The sequence below is a fragment of the Salminus brasiliensis genome, chromosome 10, assembly GCF_030463535.1.
Source record: "Salminus brasiliensis chromosome 10, fSalBra1.hap2, whole genome shotgun sequence".
NCBI classification, from domain to species: domain Eukaryota; kingdom Metazoa; phylum Chordata; class Actinopteri; order Characiformes; family Bryconidae; genus Salminus; species Salminus brasiliensis.
Genome location: NC_132887.1, coordinates 16,695,799 through 16,722,426, shown reverse-complemented (window position 1 = coordinate 16,722,426; position 26,628 = coordinate 16,695,799). Strand labels below are relative to the sequence as shown.

Genomic DNA, 26,628 nt, shown 5'->3' with positions numbered 1-26,628 from the left:
GAACAACAATGTCCACCCTGAAATATGGGCCAGCACCGGAAACAACACAGTCGAGGAAAATAAACAAAGAACACAGATCTTAATCAAAGTGATCATTTTAATCATATGTGTAATTTGTCATCCTTTATGCATAACTGATATAATTCACAAATTAATTTGCAATCCCAGCACTGTCACAACATATTACATGTTTAAAGAATTTGGGGGGTTTGCATAAAAATATTACATAAACACTGTATGAAAACATGACTGTGTACTGAGACAGATAACGAGAAGTTTCCTGGAATTGTCTGCTGTGGAGACCGATGCAGGAATGTGACCCCACTTAGCTTCCTCATATATCCTCCGTATGTTCATATTCAGCTGGCAGTCTTCCAATCCAAGCCAAATTATATCTATAAATTGTTCTAATCTGTAAAAATGTACAATACTGTACTGTCAAATCTTTGGAAACAACTAAGCTTGTTTATAGAGATATTTTATGTGGAATAGATTTATAATACAGGTTCAAATTGAACTTAATAAATATAATCATTTTTCCTCAGTTATCCCAGAAAGGTATCCCATGTTTTACACATGCTTCCCAGAGCTAGTGTTAGCCTAGCTGCTAACCTCATTGCCTATTACCTGCTTGCCTCCCAGCAGTGACTTCCTGGCCCTTGAAGTTTGAGATACCTATATCCAGGAAGTGGCACCTAGGAGAACCATGCTCACAAGGTCGTGTTCGTGCAGCAACCTGCTTTAAGATACTTAACAAAGTCTGGCAGTGGTGTGTTGGTCACCAGTGTTACTGATAGACAGTCATGGCAGATATTGCAGAAAGCTGACTATAAGCTTATGGTTTAACAGAGCTACTCATTCTGATATTGTTTAGCAAGGCTTTGGCTAGTGTGCTTGGTTTATGTAACACATCTGTGTCAATACTAGTCCCTGTAGAAATATACTACCATCAATACAATAGGACTCTCTGAAGCAGATAACATGAACTTATTGCTGGCACCAAGCCTATTTCCAGGCCCTAGAGGGGTATAAAGCCCCCCAGCACTGAGATGTGGAGCAGTGGATCTGTATTCTCTGGAACGATGGATGGTGCTCCATCCAGTACTTTTGGGATGAGTTAGGGAGTTGGAGAATGAGGTGGGGTGGTGACCATCCAACATCCTGACCTCATTAACACTCTTGTTGCTGAATGCAATCAAACCCTCACATCGATGCTCCAAAATCTAGTAGAAAGCCTTTGCTGGACAGTAGAGACGGTTACTCCAACAAGAGCAGGATAATAGACTTTAGATGAAACAATGAAAGAATATGTGTCCCAATACTTTTTGTGTATAATGAGTCAAGACTGTTACTTAACAGTATTGGGGTTTTAAAATTGGCCTTTTTTATTTTCTTTAAGGAGAACCATGTACCAAACTCTCATTATTAAACTATGCAGAGACAACCAAACCCATAGCCTACACTTCTGTAGGCCCATTGTTGAAATGGGCTGTTTTTGCATCCAAGTTTCTGTATATGGGCTGTATGGACTGGGGAGTGAACTGTACACTGTGAAACAAACTTTAACAATGTACTTCAATGTTCATTTAAAAAAAGGGAGGACAATGAAGTTCTCAATGATACAGGACCTTTAATGTCCCTTTCATTGTCCTGCCAGGTGCATGAAAAAAAAAAAATATATATATATACAGTATAAGGTGTAATCAAAATACAATATGACAAAAGGTAGGTGTCAGATTTAGTGTCATACAGAGAACTAAGCGTTCAAGAAGCATAATAATATCATTTTTAAAAGGCTCCTTAACACCTAACGGTTCCATCAAGAGCCTTTTTAAAAACACAGTATGACATCTATTCCATCGCAGATCACAGAATCCGGACCACTTCTTTCTCTGTGGCTCAGACACAGACATGGCACAAAGTGAAGATAAAGAGCACACTGGATCCGGTAGCATGATCGCTCTATTACAACAAAACTTGCTTTAATTTCTATACATACTTTCATGTAGATCTATGCATATTGTGGCTGAACCAAAATAAAAACACTTTAGGACTTTAGGTTTGTTGTAAAAAGCAGAATACATATAAATCTAAATTGAATTGTATTAATATTACATTTGAATCCATCTAGAAGTGATGCAAGGTAACATCTTAGAACTTTTTGATATATAAAATATTCTAAGGCTTTCATAATACACCATTGGAAATGTGAAGGCTCATGACTAGGCTCTGGAGAAATCTCAGGAGTCATATTTGGTCCTGCGGTGCAACACACAATAAGCTGCTTTTGATACAACACACATTAGATGCACAAGTGACTCCATAGAAGGCTAATTTGAATACTGAGGTTTCTGCAGGACCATGTTATTTGGAGCTTTGTGGTAAGGGGACTTCACAGCTGGGGTGGTTGAAACTGTTAGGTAGACAGTCAGCAACATTATGGAATATGATCCTCACTCTTCTTGTTGAGGTACTCCAGCACAAACACCTGTAGGATCTTGTTGAGGTTCTCAATCGTGGCGCGGTCCAAATTCTCCTCGTTGTCATCAAAGGTATGCCACACAGAGGGGAATGGGGTGGGGATAAGGTGGAGAACACGAACCCCTGTGAGAACATAGTGAGTGATGAGGCTTGGAGTAATAAGACTCTTATAAGAGGTTCTTATATTAAATACTATAATATCTTTATCTCCTGCAGTCAGTCTTCTTTTTCTCAAAGATCAGGCTCTCACTAACTACAGCAATAACCTTACAGTTAACCCCAAACCTTCTATCGACTTCACTTGTTGTATCGCACTGCATAATATGTTGTAAGAGATGTAAATAGAATTCCAGGCATCCAGGAGGACTTTTATTAAGTTACACTGCCTGTCTTACCACAGACGGAAAAGTGTAACATGCCAAAACTAAGGCCTTAAGCCTAAAATGACCTAGAAGCGGTTGACAAGCTGTATGGTTTCCTTCTCTGCTAACCTTCCAAATGCTGTTACCTGGCTGCCTACACTTGACCTTAAAATATAGTGACCGGTATGAGACCGGCATGCCCTCTAGGGGCAGTAGAAATATCTGCAGGTACAAAGCAAATGCAAAAAAAAAAAAAAAAAAAAATTAATTATCAGTACTACTAAATTAACTTATTAATTGATGGTTAATTTACAGGTGAAATATAAATTTAGACCAATTATAGAGAGCATTCAAATTTCATGCTCAGTAAAAATTTTGTTTTTAATAAAAATTAGTGCACAGTAACTGCAGTACTGAACAAACTACATAATATATCGGGCACTGCTGTTTAGCTGGTGCATTGTGTCTATTCCTATAATGAACCGGCTAAATATTTTCCACAAGGGTGTGCTATTAGTACTCAAACAGCTTTTGGTGCTTTGCATCAATAACACTGTGTGAGCTTCCACATACACCATAATCACATATTCATGATCTATTTTTGTACCACTTTTCATTTTTCACATTTCTCTTAAACATCCATTAAACATTTGTTAATAAAAAAGATTCACCAACATGTCATTTACCAAGACAAATTCCTCATGTGTACATGGATTCTGACAAAGCAAAACTATGTGAGTATAACTGGCACTTTGATATTACCTCTGCTAAGGAACGGCATATGGTCATCCTGAACTGGACCCACAGGCAGACCCGGCCAGAAGTACTGAACCTCATTGGGGTGATCCTTCAACTGCCCCAGTACGTGCAGACGCCGCTCTAGAAGCAAGAGGACAGATTATCTACTGCTCATCTGTGCCTAGAATGACCACACAGTGTTGGAGACTCAAAACAGAGACTAAGATCATAGGTCAGGGAAAGTCTATAAGCAAATGATCAAGTGCAAGTGTGTCTTGCTTAGTGAACTATGCTACACTCGGGTCAAGCAGCTGCAAAATATGAGGGACATCACAGTAAAATACGAGACAATACACTTTGTCCAATGCTGAGGTTCAGCAGAGTTTATAAAAAGGGTTTTGTAAACATTTCAGTTTGATAAGAACCTGTAGTGACCCGTTCCATTTCACAAGCATTTTATAATTTCTGACATTTGTTTGTAATTGCACAGGGTTTCGGCCTCCTTCTAAAGCTATAACCCTCCTCCATGATCCATACCATCTGCTCAAGTAAGAAGGACAGGAGGAGGGGAAGGAGAGAGAGCAGGACACTCTGCCAAAATGGAGAGGAAGACAGAAGAAACAGGGATGAGAGCGTTAAGAGGGGAAGAAAGAGGCTTACCGATATTTTGGAGCCTGGAGAGCCACCTGGCAGTGTTGGAGAACTGGTTACCAAAACGAGGCATGGGACCACCAATCAGGTCCAGCAGAACAAAAAGATCCTGGAACGGAAAAGAGGGAGACGAAGAGGAAGCGAGTAAAAAGAAAGAAAAAAAAGAGAAAGAAACAGACAGAGAGCGAGAGCATGAGAGAGGGTAGAGAAAATCTTTCCTAAACAACGTTGCCGTGTTTCGCTCTTTAAGATAAGCTTTCAAAGACTCCGCTTCCCACCAGTCTTTGAGAAAAGACATGATGTCATATGCTGCCCAGTGTCTGCAGCACTACCTCATGGGAAGACTCCACACCAAGGCCTGACTGTCTACGAGAGTGTGTGGTGTGTGCTCTCAATAAGCCCAGTCTTATCCTCTAAGTGCAAACTGTAATTAACACACTGTTTCCTGCACAACAATCTGCAATGGTTCTTTGAGCTGAGTGATGCCATGGTAGAACCCCTTCCATAAAGAACCACGTTCAATAGAGATGTGAAGAACCTTTAAATTGGTAAATAACCTGTAGATCAAGTGAAGGTTCTTTAGGCCTATAAATTCTTCTTCACACAGATTTTTTTTTCTGGCCAAACCAGACTGAAGGAAAACCGGATCCTAGTCCTACCCTGGGAAGGGTGTTAGGCATTAGGTTACGTGTGTGATTACTGTTTCATTTATAATGATTACCTAAAAGATAAAAGTACTCAGATTACTTTTGGATTATTTCTGATCTAGCTGTGTTATTTTTCTTCATACTGGTAAATTGCTAACATTTAAACCACGATAAGGACGAACCCCTAATATCCCCTCATCCTTCTTCATATATTTAAAAAACACGCATACCTTTGTTATCCAGTGACTGATAACAACAGGTATGTGCGTTTTTTTTTTTTAAAGAAAGACAGAGCACTAAAATCCCCTCATCCTTCTATCTTTCTTCCTTTACAAAACCACTCATAACTACTGTTTTCAGTTATAAGACTGATTTCCCAGACAGGGATTAAAGCAGCATTATGTGGCATTTCTACCTTAAAATAACAGCTTCAAAATCCTGTTGATGCTCCACTGAACTGTTACAAGGGAAACAGCCTCTCTATCATTTTTACGCCAGGCTCGACACGCCAGGTTCTGCACTATGTAACTTTAATGAAGCGGGCAGGACAATGCTCACGAGAACCGTGCAAGAAACATCATATTAGTAAAATCCTGTAATATTACTCTACCAGTCAGTTCACACCATTCTTCCACCTTCAGTGACACCTTCAGTCACTCAGCTTGTCCAGAAATTCATGTAAGCGTGTCCTGTAAGTTCCACTTCCTGATTGTAGGGGAGCCCATGAGCAAGAACTACATAATGCTGCTTTAAGCTTAGTCCTGATCTACACTGCATTCTAAATGGAAACTCAAATTAGCAGAAAATGTAATGTAAGGCCATGAGTTCATTCTATTTTTTGTGCCTTTATCTCATGATCACAGCTTATTTTTCTTGAGAAAACAAAGTTGTAATCTTGAAAAAACAACCTTTTATCACAAGATGATAAGAAAAACAAGTTGTGATCTAGAAAAAAACAATGACTTGTACATTTGAAACAGGGAGCCTAGTTGTTTAGTTCAGGGCTCTGTTTAATTCCTGATATTTATGGCCACACTCAGTAAATTAATAAAATAATATTCTGATGTTATTGATGTGGACTAGGATATGATGCTTAATTAAAACTATAATTAAAAATAATTTATTAAAAAGTAGCTGTAATCTTATTACAAATATTGTCAAATGTATTCTTCTGTCCTAGTCTATTACTACTCAACACTGCTTGGGAATAATGATATTCTTGGTGCAATTACACTGGGGTCTGTAGTAAAGGGGGTAACCTTGGTGACTGTGCCTTGTAAGGCTTCTGGGATGCACACTTTTTACCCATTTTACCCATGTAAAAGTGTGCTCTTATAAGAGAAACGTACGATGCTGTGTAGCTGGTTTGTGTCTGTAGCTCCCTTGGGGTGTGCGGTGCTCTCCATTTTGTGGGCCAGGTGGCGGGAGCCATAAAGAGAGTCAGTGGAGGACCACTGAAACAGAGCCTCCTCTCCATCAAAGAAGAGCAGCTGCAGAGACAGGTCTGACCCTGAGTCCTGAAAAACATACAAAAATCACAATACACACTTGCTGCCATCTAGTGGTGAGTATATCAAATTAAATCAGATTCTAATGGCATGTTTGTAATTTGTATAATATTTCTGATTATCCTTCTTATCATTTAATAACTTTAATGATTTAGTAAATAAAATAAAACTGATCTGTATTTATGAAGAATTTGAGTGTGGGCTCACGCATAGCGCTTTGCAGTTTAATATTTTGGGAGTTAACTGAGCTATTGCATTTAAATATTATAGTAGAATATAAACACTATAGCGTAATGGTGTGTGAATGATGCCTTGTGCTGTCATGCTTCTTTGACATTTCTCTCTACTCCCTTCTGTTGATGTATCTCCTCTCCAGTCAGTCTCACTGTCACACTGTCAAATAAACAGTCCCCTCTGCCCTCCAAAGGGAAGAACTGTCACTTACACATCAGCCCAATTCATGCAGGCAGCATTTTTAAAAGCCTGTGCTGGAATAACACACAGAGAACTTTCCAAAAGGTAAACGGATGAGCTGAATTACCTGCATTACAACTGGGGAAACAATTAATGTGGCAGTTCACTGGCCATATACCACATTTTCTCAGTTAATCGTCATTATTCTGAGCTATTCTTGAAACAGAACAGTCAATTTGTTCGATTGGTTTGAAAATGACAGCTTCACTTTTCATTTTGTTCACATTTAAGATGAATAAACCAAGGAACCAACAGGAAAATCAAAACTTGCATTCAAAAGTATTGGAACACCGGCACATTCATTGTTTCTTCTGAAATCAAGGGTATAAAAAAAAAAAGTTTCTCCTGCTCTTGTTGGAGTACCTGTCTCTACTGTCCACGGAAGGCTTTCTAATGGATTTCAGGGCACTGTTGTGAGGCTTTGATTGCATTCAGTGACAAGAGCGTTAGTGAGGTCAGGACGTTTGATGATCAGCACCCCACCTCATCCTCAACTCTCCAATTTATCCCAAAAGCACTGGGATAATTGGCATAATCCATACTGGCATGGTGCCAATAGGTTAATGTTTATCTGCTCAAGAGAGTCCTAGTCTATTGGCAATACTTCTCTATAGGGACTAGATAAGCTGTGTGTGTGTGCATTTGCACATCTGTTGTGTATGCACTGCACATCATGCTTTTAAGACGATCTCTAGTTCAACTGGCTCTGTATTGTGCCTCATTTGAAATGCAGCGCAATGAGGAAGGATCCTTATAACTTCATTTAAATTAATTTGTGGAACTAAACTACTGTAGGCTGTAAATTAACTGTTTTGTAGCTTATTTTTCATAAAGTGAACTTTACCTCTGGAAACAACGTTTATGTTCTACTTGAGGTCTTTTATTTCAGCCATTCGTTTATTTTTTTTTCTACATGAGTTTTTCATAATAGCGGCCCTTTAAGGTTTTTGCATCACCTAAAAAATTACCATTTTAAAGAATTTCCTTAACGCATCTCACCTTTATAGTCTTCAGCTCTTGGTCAAGTGCTCGGGCCAGCTCTAGGATCATGGAGCAAGGTACGGCTGAGTCAGTGGCCCCCAGGAACTGTCGGCCGTGCCACTGAGGAGGGTAGTATTTAGAGTCGAAGTGGCAGGCCAACACTAGCTGCCGCTTGGCAGAGGGGTTGAGAGTGGCAATTATGTTAGTGAAAGGCATCTGTCCGTATGGTGTGTTGCCTTGAAAATGGTCCTCAGTCACCTTCCAGCCAGCCTTCAGTGCACCCAGGGTAGATTTAATTTGCTGGAGACAGAGAAAGAACACTGAATATGATTAGGCTTTTTTTCAGCTGGCATGAGCATCACGTCCTTAGACTGACAAAGACAAACACATGCTCACACCTTCTGCACTGCCTGGCTTCCTGTGGAACCTGGGTAACGCACCACCAGCATGGGCTTCAGGTCTGTCTCCCACATATTATCGATGTTTGTGTTGGCCAGAATACTGGTCAGATCACTGGAACTCAGAGTGCTCGCCTTGTGGTACAGCTGGAAAAGAAAATGAATAGAAAAAAAAGAGTAAATCTTAAATCCATGATGTTGTTGCAGTCTTATAATACTGATGTATCAATACCAGGAGTCTGATCACATTAAATTACTTCTTAAGATGCTCACAGCAGACATTTAAAAAAGCATTCTGATTGGGTAAAGGTACATTCACAAAAACCTTGTATCTCCAAAATGGCAACTTTACAGTAGAAGGAAAAAACACTTTCAATGGAAGTCAATGTAAAAATATTCATAAAGTATAATAAATAAAAGTCATTTTGGAGCATTTATATTGGTGCATTCATTGTAAAATACAACAAAAATTAAATACATAATGTGAAGAACAACTGCCAGGGTCCCATTATAGCAAAAAGTGAAACATGTCTAAAATGGAAATACACAGTATTTGCATAACTGTGGAAATATTCAGGCCTGCTGTGATGCCCTATACCACTATTGCGTAGCCCTACTGGTCAGTATGGTTAGATGCTACAGATCTGGCGTGTTTTAATTGTGCAATGCTGCTCTGTGAATTCCTAATTATGTTGGTGGTTAACCTGAAGCATTAAGCCTTCAGTTCTACTTGAGAAGGCCCGGCCTTGGGAAGAACCTGTTTATGTGTATCAACCTATATTCTACAGGGGAAAAGTCTTGATAGGACAATGTTCTTTTTGTCTGTGAACCTAAGAGATCTCCACAGAATAGTATATTACATTAGTATAGTACACACAGTACAGTACACATACACTGTCTGTAAATGTTTGGCAATACCTAGCCTTTCAATTTATTTGGAAAACCTTGCCATCAATAGCTGTAATAAAATTATTAAAGACTAACCTGGTGTACTTAGAGGAAAACCTGGGAACACATGTATCTACAGTATGTGCGACGGGGTACATTAGGTCCCCCATCTGTATATACTGTAGGTACATGGTGGTTATCCCCTTCCCCTATCCCCATGGTGGTTAACCACAATGTATAACGATATGAGGCAGGATGTGGCCATGAGCAAGATGTTCATTAAAACAAGAACCAAAACTGAACTGAAAACAAAATTACACCCAAAGATAAAGCACAGTCTATGGTGCATCATTGACTAGGCAGTTTTTTCTTGGAAAGAGAAGGTGTTCCCATTAAAGAGCCCACAGTGTTAAAAATGTGCATGCGTGAATATTTGCATAAACAATATTCAGAAACACAACAATGACTTTATTAACTTTTCTTTCATCCTTCAATTCCGTTTAAAGAGAAAAATATATGCAAGTGTCCATTTGATAGTTAGTGATGTTTGCTGAAATTGTCGTATTTGCTCAGTCAACAAAAGCAACTGTGCACCAGTCAGCTTGTGAGTCACTATTGTTTAATGTCATTGACCAAAGTCTCATTACACTCCATTTACAGACTCTATCACTTAGTATTAGGCAGCTGACCTTCCGTGGGAAAGGACTCAAATGGGCTCCTACTTTTCTGGCTGATAAAATCAGCAGCTATTAGTAGTTCCAGGAAATTATCAGACATCTACCACTGTCAGCTGATAAGGGAACATTGTTTGAGATGCAATTTCCCATTATTTGTAAGGACTAAAGGTTATATGACTAGATACATTGCTTGCTTTAATTGTATAAAACATTTTGTGCCACTTTATGCCATAATTCGCCAGCTGTCATTGACATTCTGTCAAACTTTCATGATGAATGGACCAAACAAAATACTTAAAAATGAAATAAAATACAAATTTTTACATTGATTTCCAATGTACAATTTCTCCTGTAATCTGTAAAGCCATTTTGAGGATTAACTGTAACTGTAATACTTTGTCACTGTCACTTCTTATCAGTATTTATATAATGTAGGAATTGCTGGTAAATAAAAATAAACCAACAACAACAAACAAATGGATATACGAGATTTTATTTTACAGCAACCATGTTAAATGTTCTATTTTCTAATTAGCTGGCTTGTATTGTGACTCACTTACAAGCAATCTGTCTAAAAAACCTCCTTATACCTTTACAATAAATACGTAGGGATAAATTGCTGCAGCCTGAATAGACTGATATGAGTAAATGTGTATACACAGAAATATGTAAAAATGACATGCATAAAAACGGAGAATAATCTGTTATCACAGGTTAGTTGCCAGGTAGAGATTAAATAGACTAAATGTTTTGAAACCTCAACCATGTTTAAACAGGATCTTATGTTATTTAATTAAATGAACATTTTCCATGATATGAACACTTTATGACTTTTGAGTATCTGCTGTTTGCATGACAATTAATAGCTGAAACCATGTCAAGAACAGTTTAACTAAAACTACTGTGTCGGGCTCGGCAATATGGTAAATAAATAATATTATTAAATTATTTAAAGACAATTTCACGATACACAATATTTATTGCAATATTTTGACATGCAGACAAAATGCATCAGTAGCAACTGGTTCTTAAAAACTGCTATTCAAACACAGAGTACAGGGATTTCTATTCAGAATCTGCTGAGCTTCATCTAATTAAACAGCACTAACTACACATTCTGTAATGAAATGTGCAGTTGGTCAGTGTTCTTTAAGCACTGATGATATCCACGTTGCTCTTGTATCGCGATTACAAAATCATCAAAATTTCAAAAGAATATTGTTATGTCCAGTTTTACCATACATAATTAAACTAATAGTATCAGTCATCATAATATAACATTTTTAATCAGTATCAGACAATATTAGCACTGGATCCAACACAAACCAAGGTGTGGCTAGTTAAAATGCCAGACAGTGCATGTAGCATGTTGAGTAATCCAGTTACTGTTGGTGCTGTTATCTTGAGCAACAACCCTACAGTTTCTACAGTTTTCACGGCCTCTGTCAGGTCCCCAATGTACACACGGCAGTTTCACAGATCTTGGTGGATGGAAGAAGGTGTGGCAACACTGGAAATGAGCCGATCAGACTTACAGTAATTCTCTGGGTGTTAAATACAACTCCTGATGTCTGATGTATTTAACTTATAAACTAAAACATGTGCTACATAGGGCCATTTTGAAAAAAATATTTATGAAGAAGCATCTACAAAATATTTTCTTTATATTACCCTTGGAGTCTTCATAGTTCTATAAAGTTCGTAAAAAAACAACCATAAAGAACCGTTTTGGTAATACAGATGTGTGATTATGAAGGTCTAAAGAACCTTGATATAATGTCAACGTTCCCTACTAACTTAGAGGTTCTTCACACTCACACACCTCATTCTCCACCTGTTCTTGCGCAGTTTTAATGCTGATGTTTACCAGTGTTTTCTTATGTGCTATTTGTTTAGTTTACAAGGATAACGGGATCCATCATTATAAGAGCTTAGCTGTGAACAGTTATCTAGTTTAAAAACACATCACGAATCTGATGTAGAATTTTACTTAAGACTATTTATGTGAGGTATTACAGCAGTAAAAATGAGAGTAAACGACAGGGACACGAATCCAAACCCAGTAAGGAATAGACGATAAATAAACAATATCTTCACATTGGGAAACACTTATGTAAATAGTGTAAATACAAGTCTCAGTGTTTTGAAAACTATAATAAAATTCACATATATTCCAAATGCAGAATCTCTGTTTTTCACTCTATATTTGGACAGACAAATGCTGCCCTCAACACTTCCCCTTTCTGAATTGCAAATCCTCAGATGACACATATGGTAGTGACGCTTAGCTGTAGTGTTGAAAGAGAGAGCATGCTGCTGCTTGTTTGGAGGGAAAATTATACATTGCATATGCCTGGTGAGTAATTATGTGGTCCGGTGTGACCACACAGGCAACAGAAATTTCAAGAGCATTAAGTACAGGGGAGCTGCAGCTGGAGGTTATTCGTAGGAGAGCCTACTCTGAGCTGAGTAGGAGAACCTTAATGAAATCTAAAATATAGGTTCATACTAGCTGGCAGGAATATACATCACACTCGTAACCATAGAGGTGTCATAGAGGAACCACTCTTTGTTCCTATGGGTTATGTGGAACCATTTCCAAAAGGTTCTTTAAATAACAATACGTTATTTAATTTGCCATGTTCTAAATAAAACAGGGGTGGGGAACTTTGATCCTGGTGGGCCGGACTCCAGCACAATTTTATTCTTATATCTCTCAAACGCATCTGATTCAACCCATTCAATTAATTTCTGGGTTGAGTAGGAGTGTTAGGCCCTCTGTGCTGAATCCAGGCCCTCAGGCCCCACAGTTCCCCACTTCAAAAACACCTTTGTTAAAGAACCCCTTTATAAGAGTGTAGCTGTTTTGTTTGAGGAACCATTGCTGTAAATGGGATATGTGTGTGTGAAGAACCCAGGACACTTAAAGCTTCCATACCAACATAGGGGGTTTTCACAGAACCTTTATTCTTAAGATTGTAGACGTGTCATCCGGCATTTTACACAGCATTGATCATGTCTGACGTCAGACACCTTTATTTGGTCTCAAAGTTCATGTTGGCTTCCCGTTATTATCACTAATTCTACCCAAGATCTGTCAACAAGCACGTCAGTCACGCTCAGTGAAATGCACAATCACAGAAAGTGCTCCATTTAAAGGCAGACTGGCTGATCCCTGCTCCAGGCCAGTCTGACTAATGCATGAGCTTATCAATTCAACGCATCCCGTCACTGAGGTCTAGAACAGAGTATGTCCAAGTACGGACAGAGATAGATGGGTAAGATAAAGACAGATAAGAAAGATAGAGCTCCTGTGGCAACCTTGATTTGACACAAATGTAAGACAGATTACCATCACTCAGAGAACAGTCAGTGATGAATTACAGCACACTGCCATTCAGACAGGCTCTCTTGGGAATCTGAGAAAGCGTCAATGGGATTTCATTCCACATCTATAAATATCACGATCTCCATTGGGGGGGGGATCGATGAAGAAGAGTGTGCTGCCATAGCAACAAGGCGAAGAAAGGGAATGAGAGAGAGAGAGAGAGAGAGAGAGAGAGAGAGAGAGAGAGAGAACAAGGTGGATGAAGGGGGATGAAGATGTCCAAGACACCTACGATACAATCTGCTCACCCAAGTGCATTCTCTCACCAGTAACGGGTCCATTAATAAGGGCAGGATGCACTAACTGTGCGTCGACTGAGTTCTGTATTGTTAAAAGCTGAAAGTCATCAGTAAAGCCGAGAAATAAAAGACTCAGTAGCTACTGCGCATTTGTGATGTATCGATATAGCAGATACAGACCACCGTTTTAAAGAAATCCACAGAAAAACAGCAGGCTTACGGATGATATGTTATTCGATACAGCCAAAAAAAAAACTTACAGTCGGGGTAACACATGAATCATCGCCTGCAAAACTAATTATTCCCACTCGCCATTCATTTTTTCTGGAAAATGTAACATTTTCGCCCTACAATCAGTCAAAATGTGTGAAAACTGCGAAGCAATCCCCACGAGAGAGTCATTCTTATGGACAGAATGAGTTGGTGAACTGCGCAGAAACGGAGATTCAGCCCACACGTTCTCCCCATAAAAAGGTAAATAACGGTACCTTCTCCTGAGTCCACGGTATCTGGGCACGGATGGGGGCCGTAAAGGCCAAAAAGACGCCGAGCAAAGTTAAGAGGCACATGGTGGAGTCGTCTAGAAGCGGTCGTGTCTCCACAGGCTGTTTTACGCACGGTGCGTTCCGCTCGCCTCCACCGACTCCTCGACTCTTCTGCTCCAGATCATGTGAGGGACTCGAGGGAGGACCCGTAAGCCCCGAGCATAAGCCTGGGTCTCATTCAATAAACACAGCCTGGGAATAGATCGGCAAATGCACTGTACAGCGGTTTTGGATGACGTAAACGACGTACTGTTTATTTCATTTACAGTTTTCACAGATTTTATTCCAAAATCATTAATATATTAAGTAACCCCCTAAAAAAACAAAAAAAAAAAACTTTCACCCCTTTGCATACTAACTTTACCCAACCAAAATGTAAAAAAAAAAAAAAAAAAAAATATATATATATATATATATATATATATATATATATATATATAGAAAATATATAAAAAAATAAATATATGGATGAATAAGGAAAAATCCAGTCATTAACTCCGGATAGATACAGATAGATATGTAATCTACTCCAGACACACTTATAAATATAAACTTCGTTTATATACAGAGATATAACTAAACGAAACAGCAAAATTAATAGAAATTAGATGTAAGAAGTGATAAAGTGACAAAAAAGTACTAAAAAGTACTAGACACCCAGATGCCAAGTACAATACATAGGCCAATAAGAAAGATAAGATATATTTTAATTATACTATAAGATAATTTAATTAAGCCCTTATCTTCATGTCTATAATTTGATTTTTAACGTGCTGTGGGGTTATGTAATGGTAGATGTATTTTGTGTATGATTTAAAATTGAATATTTATTTTATGATGTGATTCGCGATTGGTTGGTGAAAACACGTGAGCCATGACGCGCCCACAAGCGTCTGGTGACGTACGCAAAACAGGAAGAAGGCTGTGCTGCATGCTGCAGCAGTGCTGGTCAGGTCTTCATCATGGACAACGACGTTTTAAACTTGAAGAAACAGCTTTTGGATAAAGACGCCGAGATCGCTGCATTAAAACAGAAACTCGATCAAATCCAAAAGGTTTGCTTTCACGTGTCCAATGCCTTAAAACATTACAACATACAGCACGAGCCCGGTTACTGTGCGCATGCTTAAAGCGTTTAAAGCCACATTACTGTTCTATTTGTTTCAGCAGACTAACCCCTTACTAACAGACTTACAAGACAAAGTGTCTGATCTGCCCCCTCTGCAAAACACATCCTTAAGCAATGAAGACATCATGAGATACAGTAGACAGCTGCTCCTGCCTGAGCTCGGGGTTAAAGGTAACACCCTAGTGAATATAGCCTAATCTGAATCACCGTTTGCATTACATTTGACCTCCCAACCTGTCTCCTGTATTTACAGGTCAGAGGAGCCTTTCAAACACATCTGTTCTGGTTGTGGGTTGTGGAGGTTTAGGCTGTCCTCTTGCTCAGTACCTCGCTGCTGCAGGAATAGGTAGGTTCCAATGTCCTGAATAAACAGCTTGTATGTGCTCTGGACAAAAATTCATTATGGAACACAAACTGAATATTCACCACCTGACGTAAATATTATAGCCATGGATTTCAATAAATGATTCATTTAGTACTACACCTCCACACTGGCCCAGTTTATTTAAAAATACACTTAACAGCAGTGCAATAGAGTTTTCTATTTCTGTGTTTAACCCATCAGTGCCAGTGAACACACACACACACTAGTGAATTGTGGCAATAACAGCACACACCTGGAGTAGTGCGAAGCCACCTTATTGCCTGAGAGAGCTTTTTGGGGGGGAGGGGGAGGTGTCTTGCCTAAGGCCACCTAGGCCACGGATGTTGAACCACTTGAAGGCGATAGAACAGGCATCTGGCAAACTGACCCCTAACCTTTAGGCCATGGCTATGCACCATCAGTGAAGAACATTCTTCTTTTTCTTCGTATTATTATTGTTATTGTTATTATTATGCCTATTGTGGTCACTGGGAAGCTGGGTTTGTATGTTTTACACTTGCAGGGCGTTTGGGGCTGCTGGACTATGATGAGGTGGAGCTGAGTAATCTTCACAGACAGGTGCTGCATACAGAACATACCCAGGGTCTGCCAAAAGCCCAATCTGCAGCAGACGCCCTCAGCAGGTACTTTCTTATCTTATTTCTAACTGAATACAGAATGGTTCTTAGAAAAGACCAGGGCCCAGTTTTCCAAAAATATCTAGAGTGTTTAGACTATTAGGTAAGATGCTTATGGGAAAACTAGATCAGAGGTGGGCAATTCCGTTCCTAGATGTCTGGATTCCTGCACAGTTCTTTGATTTTCCTGCTTAAGCACACCTGGTTCAGCTCGACTGCTAATCGCCAGGTTTAGGAGGTCTGTTGGAGCAGGGAAATCAGCAAACTATGCTGGACTCTGGCTCCTGTTGCCCTTTCCTTGTCCTGGATAGATTACAGGCTGAAGATACATGTTAGAAGTTGATGTTAGTGTTTTGACAGGTTGAATTCTACCGTGCAGTGTGTGCCGTATCATCTCCAGCTTTCCTCTGAGAATGCCCTGCAGCTGATCCAACAGTATCCTTTGCTGGGATGTTTGACTAATGTAGATAAATAAATGTCACAGATGATCGTTTGGGTCTTAAAACGTGGTATAAAGTTTGGTCCGGAAAAGCTGATGTTGCTAGCAGTGAAAGAAAGCAAACAGCCACCATTTCAAATGACATGATGCAAATTGATGGCTACTAGTTTCCAGTCACTGTTAGCCACATTAGCATGTCTGCTTAAACAATTTCTTTTCCTTCACTTCTTGTTCTTTATGTATGACATTGTGGCTGACTGTTCAGATAACGTACCCACACGGTACCTTGTCAACGATGCCTGTGTTCTGAGTGGCAAGCCTTTAGTGTCAGCTAGTGCCTTGAGAATGGAAGGACAGGTAAGACGGCTGCTAACAACAAGAAAATCCATGTGAGCTTTGCAGATGATTGTACATCAAGTTGGCTCTCGCTTGCTTGCAGCTCACTGTGTATAACTACAGAGGTGGGCCGTGCTACAGGTGTTTATACCCTGTCCCCCCACCGCCCGAGACTGTCACCAACTGCTCCGATGGAGGTGTCTTAGGAGTGGGTAAGTTTATAGAATTCTGCAAAATAGTGCAGGATTATAAACTGAAAATTATTTGGGTGTGTCATGGCATCGTCCACAATGTGAGATTGTTGTTGTGTTCAAATTTTAATTTTGATTTGTTTGCTTTTGTGAAAAAGCCTTATTTCCCAGTGAATCAAAATCAGATTAAATTGTGATGGCCAAAGTTTTGCACTAAGGCCCAACTAATATGTTGTGACAGTTGAGAAAAGAGTGTTTGTCAGGATTTCACAATGAATGGACCAATAGAAATGCTTCAGAAAATAAGGAATAACATTTTTCTACATTGATGTCCATTGAAAGTGGAAAATCCATTGAAAGGGTTTTCCCGTCTCCTGTAAAGTTCTAATTTTGGACATATGTCATTTGCAATGATGTATTCCTCAACTTTAACTGTGTAAACAATTACAGCATTCATTCTGTTCAGGTTTTTCTGACCCCACCACTACACACTGCCTATAGAGATTGCACAGAAAGCCCCTTTTAGTCTAGGACTAGGCTTAATGGGTTTGGAAAAATGGCCCCTTGTGTGTGGTAAACATGCATGTGAATAAATAAACTGTACTCATGCAAAATGTTTACTTTTGTACATGTGACCAAGTTTGCCACCGGTAATTATAGGTGTCCTGAGTTTGCAAGCCTAAGGCTTAACCTCATCAACAGAAAAACATATGTGCCTCCTCCTCCTCCTTACAGTACCGGGAATCATGGGCTGTCTTCAAGCTTTAGAGGTTCTGAAGATTGCCTCTGGTCAAGGATGTATCCTTCATTCAAACCACACGAAATAATCATAGCTCACTTCACTGTCTTATTACATTACAGTTGGCAGTATGTGAAAGTGTTTGTCTTTGACTGACTGATGCAGCTTCCTTTGGGCAGCAGTTGCTGATGTTTGATGGTCAGGAGGGCCGGTTCCGTTCTATAAAGCTGAGACCCAAACAGGCAGGCTGTGCTGTGTGTGGAGAGATGCCTACAGTCACAGAACTGCAGGACTATGAGAAGTTCTGTGGCTCTGCTGCGACGGATAAGGTTAGAAACACAGCATACGGCAGTGTCTTGTTTCTGCGTTTGTGCTGCAGTCCCTGTTGTTCCTGTTTCACGGTGTTCCTCAGCCTTTTTTCCACTGTAGGGTCAAACGGTTAAGAGCACAAAGTAATGGCATTTCAGTGGTGTCTCCATTTACACACGGTTTGGCAAGGTAGGATGGATTAGTGCTTAGAAACCTACTGGTTGCCTTTATACTACAAAGAAACAGCTACAAAGCATTCAGATAGCCTCCATATCCTCAGTCAGAAAGTGAGAATGGGGATCACCAACAACCACTTTATTACTTCATGTGCTGCCACTGACCCACCATCATCTCTGTAGCCGTTCTTCTGTACTACCCGTACAGTACAGAAGGAAAATGGGCTCCTTTGTGTGATCTGAAGTGACTTATATGGTGCTGTCTGAATGCAACTCAGTAAATGTCCACAAGAGCTCACTGTGACTCCTAAAGAAAGTGTGTTTTTGTTCAGAGCAGTGGTTTTAACCCCGGATCATCACTGCTCTGTATGTTCTAATGTTGACCATGAACAATATTATCGCAATATTCTTATGAAGTTTTGCATGTGAGAGGTGTAGAGCCTTTCATCATGACCTTTTAATGTGCAGGTACCTAGCACCTGATCTGCTGCATCTTGGTGGTAGAGTGATGGAGAATTAAAAGACAAGAGGCCCTCTTTTAGCGACCTTTTGGCGAGCCGTCAACCACAGCCACTGTTTTCAGGCAGTGGCGCACCTGTTTTTTCCGCTGCCAAGATAGCAATACGCCAGAAATTGACCTGAACACACCTCATTTCGAAAACACCACACCCATCAGCGTAGACATATTCGCAAGCACTGAGCAGTATGTTTCCATGTCGAAGTTCACAGTGTTGTTTATTTAAAATAAATAAATAAATAAAAGATAATCACTATCGGGTCACGTATCTGTCTATGCCAATATCCGTTTATATTGCCTTATTGCCCAGGCCTAGTGTTCTCCGTTGTATAACACAGCCAGTTCACCTCAGGAAGGACTGTTAATTAGTTTAACAGTACACCAGGAATGGTGCAGAGCTGTGTTCAGGACCAGAACCAGTGAGAAACACTGGTTCAGTAGCTATGTGGTTGAGGTTATAATAAAGGCCTGTCTTTGATTCTGAAAGCATTATGGAAACTAAGACAGAACAAGCAAACAAGCCAGTAGAGGCCAATAGAAAATCCCAGTTTTGGTTAGAGCTGCTGTTGTCTTTGACACATAGGGATTAAACCACCATCATGTTTGTATCTAACTGCATGAATTTCATTTCCACTAGGAAAACCGTATTCTCTTCTTTTTCAGTGTCGAAGACTAAATCTTCTAACTGCAGAACAGAGAGTTTCTGTTCAGGTATGAAACATTTTTGCATCACTATGTCTTGCATGACATTGTAGAATTTATTTAAAAATAAAAATTATTTTATTTATTTCATTTTCATTTATTTATTTTTTATTTAGACATGATCTTTCCAGAGATCAGCAATTTCCCTATTCTAACCCTCTAAGTTTAACTTATGAATGCCTTTCTTATTATATTATCTGATGGGTTGTATTTAATGAGGCAGAATGGTGATGCATGTGCCTTTAACTCTGGACTTGTTAATTGGCTAGTAAAGGCTTTTTACCCAATTAGTAAGAATTAACTACTAAAATGTTTCTCAAAAAAAAGAAAGACAGTCTGGACCTGGACCTGACAGGACCTTACTATTTGAGAGGTTAAAGGATCTATCCATTTTTGTTATAAATCCTGTATTGTTCTCCGCAGGAGTATAAATCCATTGTGGACAATGTTACTCTTCATCTTCTACTTGATGTTCGGCCCAAGGTGGAGGTGGACATTTGCTGTCTGCCAACTTCACTCAGTATGCTCTCTGATTGTTTTCATAATTTTAGGAAAATCAGACCCTATATATAAATTAAATATATTAAAAATGTTGCAGTAATCATTCAGTCTCACAGCCAATACAATTAATTTTTCTTGTTTTGCAAACAGACATTCCGCTTGCCAGTTTAGAGGAGTGGAAGAGTGATCATGTTAATCTGCTGAAGGAGAAGATCAGTGAGCTGAAACAGCAGATGAGCACGGCATCACAAGTACCAGGTAACAAGCAAAGGATTTGTGGTGCACTTCTTTGCCCAGAGATTGCAAGTTGGAATCCTGAGTAATGCAGCTTTGCCATCAGCGGCTGGAGTCTGAGAGAGCACGATTGGCCGCGCTCTCTACAGGTGGCGTCGGCTGCCTGTCACGTCAGCGGCAGTTCGAAAAGAGGTGGTGGCTGGTCTTGCATGTTTTGGAGGAGATATGTGGAGAGTTGTCAGGAGCATTGCTAGTGCTAGGGAAAGCTACAAACATATGGGTTAATTGGGAGAAAAGGGGGGAAAATTCAACAAACAAAATTCTAAAAAAAATTGAATATTATATATAATTGTTGTGTACTATGTTTCAAAAAGTAATTAGTAAACAGTTTTGTATTATGGTAGGTGAATTGGCTAAGCTAAATTGTGTGAGTGTGTGTGTGTGGTACCCTGCGATGGACGGTTCCCCTGTTTTGAACAGAAACCTAAAAACTAGATGGATAGGTGGAAGATAAATGTTACTATTGTAATAAGCTGCCTTTTTGAGCATATTGTAAATATCACTAATACTTAGTACTCGCTAATACTGAGTACCCAGTACACTGACTGCATCTTTAATTATAAAGAACAAAATTAAACCTGTTTAAATTGTTGCCGATTTGAGGCACTAGAATAAAGTCTTTTTACATTGACTTTGATTGAAAGTTAAATCTTTCCCTTCCCCTGTGAAGTTCTCCTGTTTTTGTCAGAGAGTGACAAAATGTTAAATATAAATATAAAGAATTTCTTAAGATCCAGCACAACTAGTGCACTTTGTTTTTGCTAAAATACTGTAATAATTACTGTGCACCATGAAAATATTAATTATTTTAAAAAGAAAATATATTTTTTGTCATATTGCCCACCCCTAGGCATGGGTATTTTAATGATATTTTCACAGCGTAGACAGTCTTTACTCATATAAAGGCTCATATAAAACCAGCCATGGAACTTTGCGAGCGCAAACAAGAGTTTTTGAGATGGAAGGAAAGCACAAATTGCAATCCCAACATTCATTCAGCAAAAGAAATGACTTTTTTTAATGCAGTGGGAAGATATATTAAATCGGATTGACCATCAGCTGGCACAACAGGAAACCGTTCCACTGTGTTGGCAAATCATAAAATGTGTATTTTTAAAGAAATAAATTAGCCTTATATATATATTTAAAAACGATTCACATTTTCAAATATGACTGATAATATTGCCTGTGGAAATGAGAAATGTAAAAAGGTAATCAGCAATTTTGAAAACCCAAAGTGCAATCTGTAATAGTCCATTTATGAACAAACAGTGGTGTCTTACAGACCTTCTGTTCACTCTCCCTCTGCTTCCTATCCAGCAGCGCCCCTCTCTGCTCAAGCCAGTGTGGTGTTGTAAGTGGAGCCTCTAATACTCTGAAAATCACTAGTGCATTGAGCCACGTGTGTTAAATGATCCTATCTAGTGTATACAGTAAGCACTCCCTCGATGTGCTGAATGCCTACAGCCACCTATCACGAGATATCTGGACCAGCTACACACTCGGGGAACAAAAGAGGGGTAATCTGAGTTTCCTCAGGCTAATTAGGCTTTTGTAGCGTTGCATTTCCAGACTACTTGCTTTTCTTGGATGACCAATGAGGATGGAGGTGATGGCGTTGCTAAGCAGTCATTTTCCAACACAGAAATAGCCTGGCCATCAGAAACAGCTGGCCTCCTGTTCCATAATCAAGCTTTTGTATGAGGTGTGTTTTTATTAGAGATGAGAAGCTCTATTTGAGCTGGAGTGTTTTGATTAAGATAAGATTACTTAATACCATGGTTTAAAATAAGGTAGATGCTGGGTTATGGCCCAACATTATAAAACTGTGCTACTAGCACATTTCCCTAGCTCTCAGAGCCACACGAGGAAAAACTATATCTCCACCCTCTTTAGACTGCTTGGAATTGAGCTAACCACACGTTTTCCCTCATTCTCTCTCTTCCCCTTTTACTCTTTGCTAGTCTTTGTGGTGTGTAAACTGGGGAACGATTCTCAGAAGGCTGTGCAGATCCTGGAGAAGATGTCTGGGTCAGAAGTGGAGCAAATCTCTGTGAAAGACATCAGCGGAGGCCTTATGGCCTGGGCTAACAAGATTGACCCCTCTTTTCCACAGTATTAACCATCATTTATTGCTTGTAAATCCCTTTTAAATTAAAGCCAATATACCCAGAAGTGCCTTCATTTTCTTTTCTTTTTCTTCATAGTAATTCTGATTATTAATGTATTAAAATTTGTCTTCAATCAATTTATCTTATTTGTATATTTTAGGTGATACACATATTTTTACTTTCTTACTATACAGTGCAAAACCTGTAGGCATCTGTTGTATGTGTAAGTTGTATATGTTGTATATGTAACCTCCTATAATTAAGCATTAATTACATTCGATATAAATAAGTAATAAACAGTGCATTTGATGTATGTATGATGTGGTAGTAAGTGTTTAAAAACTTTATATATATATATATCACAGAATTTACACTTTTTAAGGAAGTCCATAAATTACCATCTAACAGCAAGTTTATCTGATCAGTCCTTCATCAGGTCAGCTGCTGGTGGAACTGAACTAAGTCCATAGAGAAGTCAGCAACCAGCATACCTACCTAAAAATAAAAATAATAAAATAATTATAATATATATATATACACTGTATATTATATAAACTCGTATTAGACGAGAGTGTATACAGGAGATGGACCTTCATGGGAATAATGCTCTCTACCAGTAGAGGTCGCTAAATCGCTAGCAGCCTCCGTCCACATAACGGAAACGGCGTACAGGATAGGCATGCGCGGGGTGCAAGGGCAGGAAAAAAAAAGTCTGAAACCCATCGCATTTATGGGGCTGTAGTTGAGCCATTTCGGGCTCAAGAGCCGCGTTTGCTTTCCCTTCCCAAGCTGCAAAACCCAGAGAGCCTCTCTTCTGCTTTCCGCGGAGATGGAGGGAGTCGCCGCAGCGGTGAAGAGAACAAGATGCGCATGAAGTAGCTCCTCTCCACCTGGAGCGAGCCGAGGAAAAGTTTCCAAAAACTACTGCAGCCAGAGATCAGCCCCCAGAAACAGGTACTGGCCCAGGCTTTACTGCCCGACTTTTCTACGACTGGAGCAGGACTCCTGAGAGCGAACTCCTTCTCTTGGTTTTCCACTGAACGCGAGGGGTTCAAGTGTGTGTCTGTGTGGCTGCTACGTGTGTGTGTGTGTGTGTGTGTGTGTTTGCAGTCCACTTGTTACGGATAAGAAAACGCCTTTTCTAAACACTCAGGTCGTGTGTGTGTGTGTGTGTGTGTGTGTGATGTGAGCGACGGTCCGTTACTGAGGTGTATATTACTATGCAGTCTTTACTGAGCGCAAACAAAGCCATTGTATAACTTGTTTTGCTGGCATTCGTGGTCCTCTGCCAGCTCTGCGATCAGGAGTGGGAGGATCCTCTCCAGATGTGGAATGGCTGTGGTTCCAGATGTTAGTCGTAGCGAATGACTGCTGCAGTAGAAAACAGGAACTGTAATTTATTAGATTATTTATCATGGTGATGGTGAGGACCTACCATTTCCTCTTCTGTTGGGGCTTCTTGTGAAAGTTGTGGTTTGTTTGTTTGTTTGTTTTCTTTACAATTGCAAAGTATAATGAGTGTCTGAACACCATCTCAAATGTATAGTGGAGGTTACCTGTGTGAAAGTGTCTCTAATAACTGTGTCGTTGCACGTTAACAGTCCCTAACTCTAACAGCAATGTACCTACTGGTGATGTTCGCTGCCACAGATGGATTACAGGAGTGCAGCTTGTGTGATTAGTTGTGTATCAGCTTTAGAATTGACTGAAGATGCAATTACGCAAATATACCTCAATAAACTTTAGTTTATCCAGCAATCTGTCTGTAACAGTCGATACATTACCAGTGGTTATATATGTTGCTGGCTGGATTATTAATGTGTACTTACACAGTTAGTAGAGGCACTGCTCTAAATTTTATTCTAAGAGTGATAATTACATATTTAGAAGTGTTTATCAACTGCAGATTCCACGTCTTGCATTATAAGCTGCATATATATTATAAGCTTCATTATAAGCTTCATTATAATTCTCTCTTTTTAATAGAGCTTGAAAGCAAGAATGGCACATAAAGTCGGAATCCAGCTCTAGGATGACTGTTGCTCTATCAAGGCTCAAGCTGGGTTCCTGATTGCTCAGCTGAGGAATGAACGGAGCACTCGTCAGTCCAGCATGCACGCCTTAGAGCCCCAGAGGAAGTGAGGTGTGAGTTATGCTATCTGCATCATCACTCTATAGCTGTTGCAGGCAGAAACAACTGAAGTAAAGCTGACACAGATTCTCAAAACCCATGCTAAGGACCGTGCCGGCCTGCAGCAGTTCAGACACTGTTGACGTACTGTACAAGGATCGGATGTCCACGTAAAAACAAAAACACCTGTTGAGTCAGAAGCTTCAGTGGTATCGAGCCACAGATTTCAAGCTCGTCACCTCCAGTTTTACGCAGCGCTCATCTCAGCCGCAGGAGGAAAGCCAATGTCTGCCTGCAGCAGCACGACTCCTTCGCCGCCCTTACCAAAAGCCTACCTCCATTCTCAGCACCCACCGACGCCTCCCACCCCGTCTCCGTCCCCCAGCCCCCCGGTGGGCATCTATGGCCGACTGTCCAACGGCAGCCACAGTGCCCCCAGCCCCACGCTCTCCAGAGGATCACTCCATGGAGTGTCCTTCCTTCTGCAGATTGGACTCACCAGAGAGACCGTCAACCTGGAGGCACACGACCTGTCACTCAACTCTGTCAAAGATCTGGTCTGCTCCATCATCGACCAAAAGGTAGAAATTCTCAGATCTCGTCAGTGCTTACCCTGAATTCTGCCATTCAGCTGAGATAAAGCAGCTAAGTAATAGCTTACAGTACTGTGCAGAAGTGTTAGCTGTCTGAGCAAATCATATTTAAAGCTTTTTTTTTTATTTGTTTACGCACCGTTAAGACTGTTGGCTTACCTATTTCCCAGTATTTAAATTTACCATCCAAATACCTAGTTTACCTAATCAGTCCTTCATTAAAGTAAATCCAGTGAGCTGCTGGTAGAGCTGAACATGTTCATACAGTCCCACCAAACCTGTGCCTTTCTGTCCAATTTTACATAGATACAGATGACATTAACCCCGTAAACACTTTAAACACTGTATGCAAGACAACACTTCATCACTATAATAATTTACGTTACTTTCATGGGGCTTAAAATGGGGCCTAAAATGGAACCTTGTGGCACACCACAAAATCCGGTTAATGTAAACAGCTATAAAATAGTTTTTGCTTTAGGGTTAAAATCCGAATCAATAACCTTGTATTTAAGAGGTTGAGGATACAATACAATACAATATATATATATATGTATATATGTGTATATGTGTATATATATATATATATATATATATATATGTGTGTTTTTTTGTTTTTTTATGTACATATGTGTACATTTCATGTATATGTACATATCTGCTGATTCTGAATAATAATATGATCCATTAACATTTTGAAAGTGCAGAGCTTGGGACTATATTTGCTAGATTAGCAATACGGAGTAATATAAATGTTGAAGGTTGAGGCTCAGCGTCCCCAAATCACCCTGACCTAGATTTCCATAAAGTCAATGCAGATAATGTTTTAAAGCTGAATCACTGTGCATTTGCAATACTCTATATTGTCGTGAGTGGTCCGCAGAATTGTATGAGTTGTTTAGGTCTGACCTCAATATCAAATTACATCACATTTCACTTGAGTTCCAACACTCCTGCTCTGCTGTCATTGCTAGTTGCAAAAGAAGTGTCCTACTCTCAACATGAGAGTTAGAACGATTTAGGTATCACCACGTATTAATTTGGAAAGCATTTACTTTGCATGCATTGCACTTATTTTTAATAGTTTTTTCTGGCTTGTTAAATAGCTTGTTAGTCCTCCCAACATACCTTTTTATGACTTTTTTTTAGGAAATGGGTGTGAATAGTAGAGGACCTTTGCTATTGAGTCGTTTAAACATTATAAATCTGTAATTTTTTGTCAGGAATTATATTCATAATGTCTAAACTCTGAAATCAGGTTTATTGCAGTGAGTATCTGTTGATTGATGACCTTGTTGTTAACACATATGGTAACAATCTCTAAACAGTCCTCACTCACCACCACCATGGCTGAACATGTGGAGCCTGAGGAGCGCAAGAATGAATACCTGTCAGTAACTGTCTTACTTTTGAGCTGGGTTGAAATGCAAAATATTCAGAGTGACCAGTGAACCTACATGTACCTTTTGAGTCTGTATGTG

At 39.6% G+C, this 26,628-nt stretch overlaps 3 protein-coding genes across 4 annotated transcripts in view; 2 read left to right on the top strand and 1 right to left on the bottom strand.

Annotated features, from left to right (window-relative positions):
• Positions 1-79: 79 nt before the first annotated feature.
• Positions 80-14,179, bottom strand: qpct (glutaminyl-peptide cyclotransferase). The gene is made up of 7 exons (XM_072689488.1): positions 13,921-14,179; positions 8,241-8,387; positions 7,861-8,142; positions 6,229-6,396; positions 4,242-4,341; positions 3,606-3,722; positions 80-2,604 (listed from the first exon to the last, which is right to left on the bottom strand). Exons 1-7 carry the CDS (start codon positions 13,999-14,001, stop codon positions 2,438-2,440), a joined length of 1,062 nt encoding a protein of 353 aa, XP_072545589.1. The 5' UTR covers positions 14,002-14,179; the 3' UTR covers positions 80-2,437.
• Positions 14,180-14,716: 537 nt separating this feature from the next.
• Positions 14,717-22,635, top strand: mocs3 (molybdenum cofactor synthesis 3). 2 transcript variants are annotated; one of them, XM_072689486.1, is made up of 13 exons: positions 14,717-15,032; positions 15,145-15,277; positions 15,360-15,452; positions 15,994-16,114; positions 16,469-16,547; positions 16,791-16,904; positions 16,987-17,095; positions 17,810-17,872; positions 17,979-18,142; positions 19,479-19,526; positions 19,941-20,037; positions 20,169-20,276; positions 22,277-22,635. In XM_072689486.1, the coding sequence occupies exons 1-13, from the start codon at positions 14,940-14,942 to the stop codon at positions 22,432-22,434; spliced, it is 1,380 nt and encodes a 459-aa protein (XP_072545587.1). In that variant the 5' UTR covers positions 14,717-14,939; the 3' UTR covers positions 22,435-22,635. The 2 variants fall into 2 exon arrangements, with proteins under 2 accessions (XP_072545587.1, XP_072545588.1); XM_072689487.1 differs by having other exon boundaries at positions 14,718-15,032; positions 15,148-15,277; positions 22,277-22,634.
• Positions 22,636-23,125: 490 nt separating this feature from the next.
• prkd3 (protein kinase D3) overlaps positions 23,126-26,628 on the top strand; it is a 58,549-nt gene continuing 55,046 nt past the window's right edge. The window contains exons 1-2 of the mRNA XM_072689485.1: positions 23,126-23,377; positions 24,410-25,135. Coding sequence (XP_072545586.1) covers positions 24,839-25,135 — 297 coding nt within the window. The 5' untranslated portion in view covers positions 23,126-23,377; positions 24,410-24,838. The remainder of the gene's footprint in view (positions 23,378-24,409; positions 25,136-26,628) is intronic.

Bases quoted from the DNA above. Each gene is read 5' to 3' on its own strand.
- qpct (XM_072689488.1), bottom strand. From the start codon at position 14,001: ATGTGCCTCTTAACTTTGCTCGGCGTCTTTTTGGCCTTTACGGCCCCC. The intron at 8,388-13,920 runs GTACCGTTATTT...TTTCTTTTCCAG, and splicing joins TACCGTGGACTCAGGAGAAG to CTGTACCACAAGGCGAGCAC. The intron at 6,397-7,860 runs GTGAGATGCGTT...TATGTTTTTCAG, and splicing joins AAGAGCTGAAGACTATAAAG to GACTCAGGGTCAGACCTGTC.
- mocs3 (XM_072689486.1), top strand. From the start codon at position 14,940: ATGGACAACGACGTTTTAAACTTGAAGAAACAGCTTTTGGATAAAGAC. The intron at 16,548-16,790 runs CCTTTGCTGGGA...TTCTTTATGTAT, and splicing joins TGCAGCTGATCCAACAGTAT to GACATTGTGGCTGACTGTTC. The intron at 17,096-17,809 runs GTAAGTTTATAG...TCCTCCTTACAG, and splicing joins TGGAGGTGTCTTAGGAGTGG to TACCGGGAATCATGGGCTGT.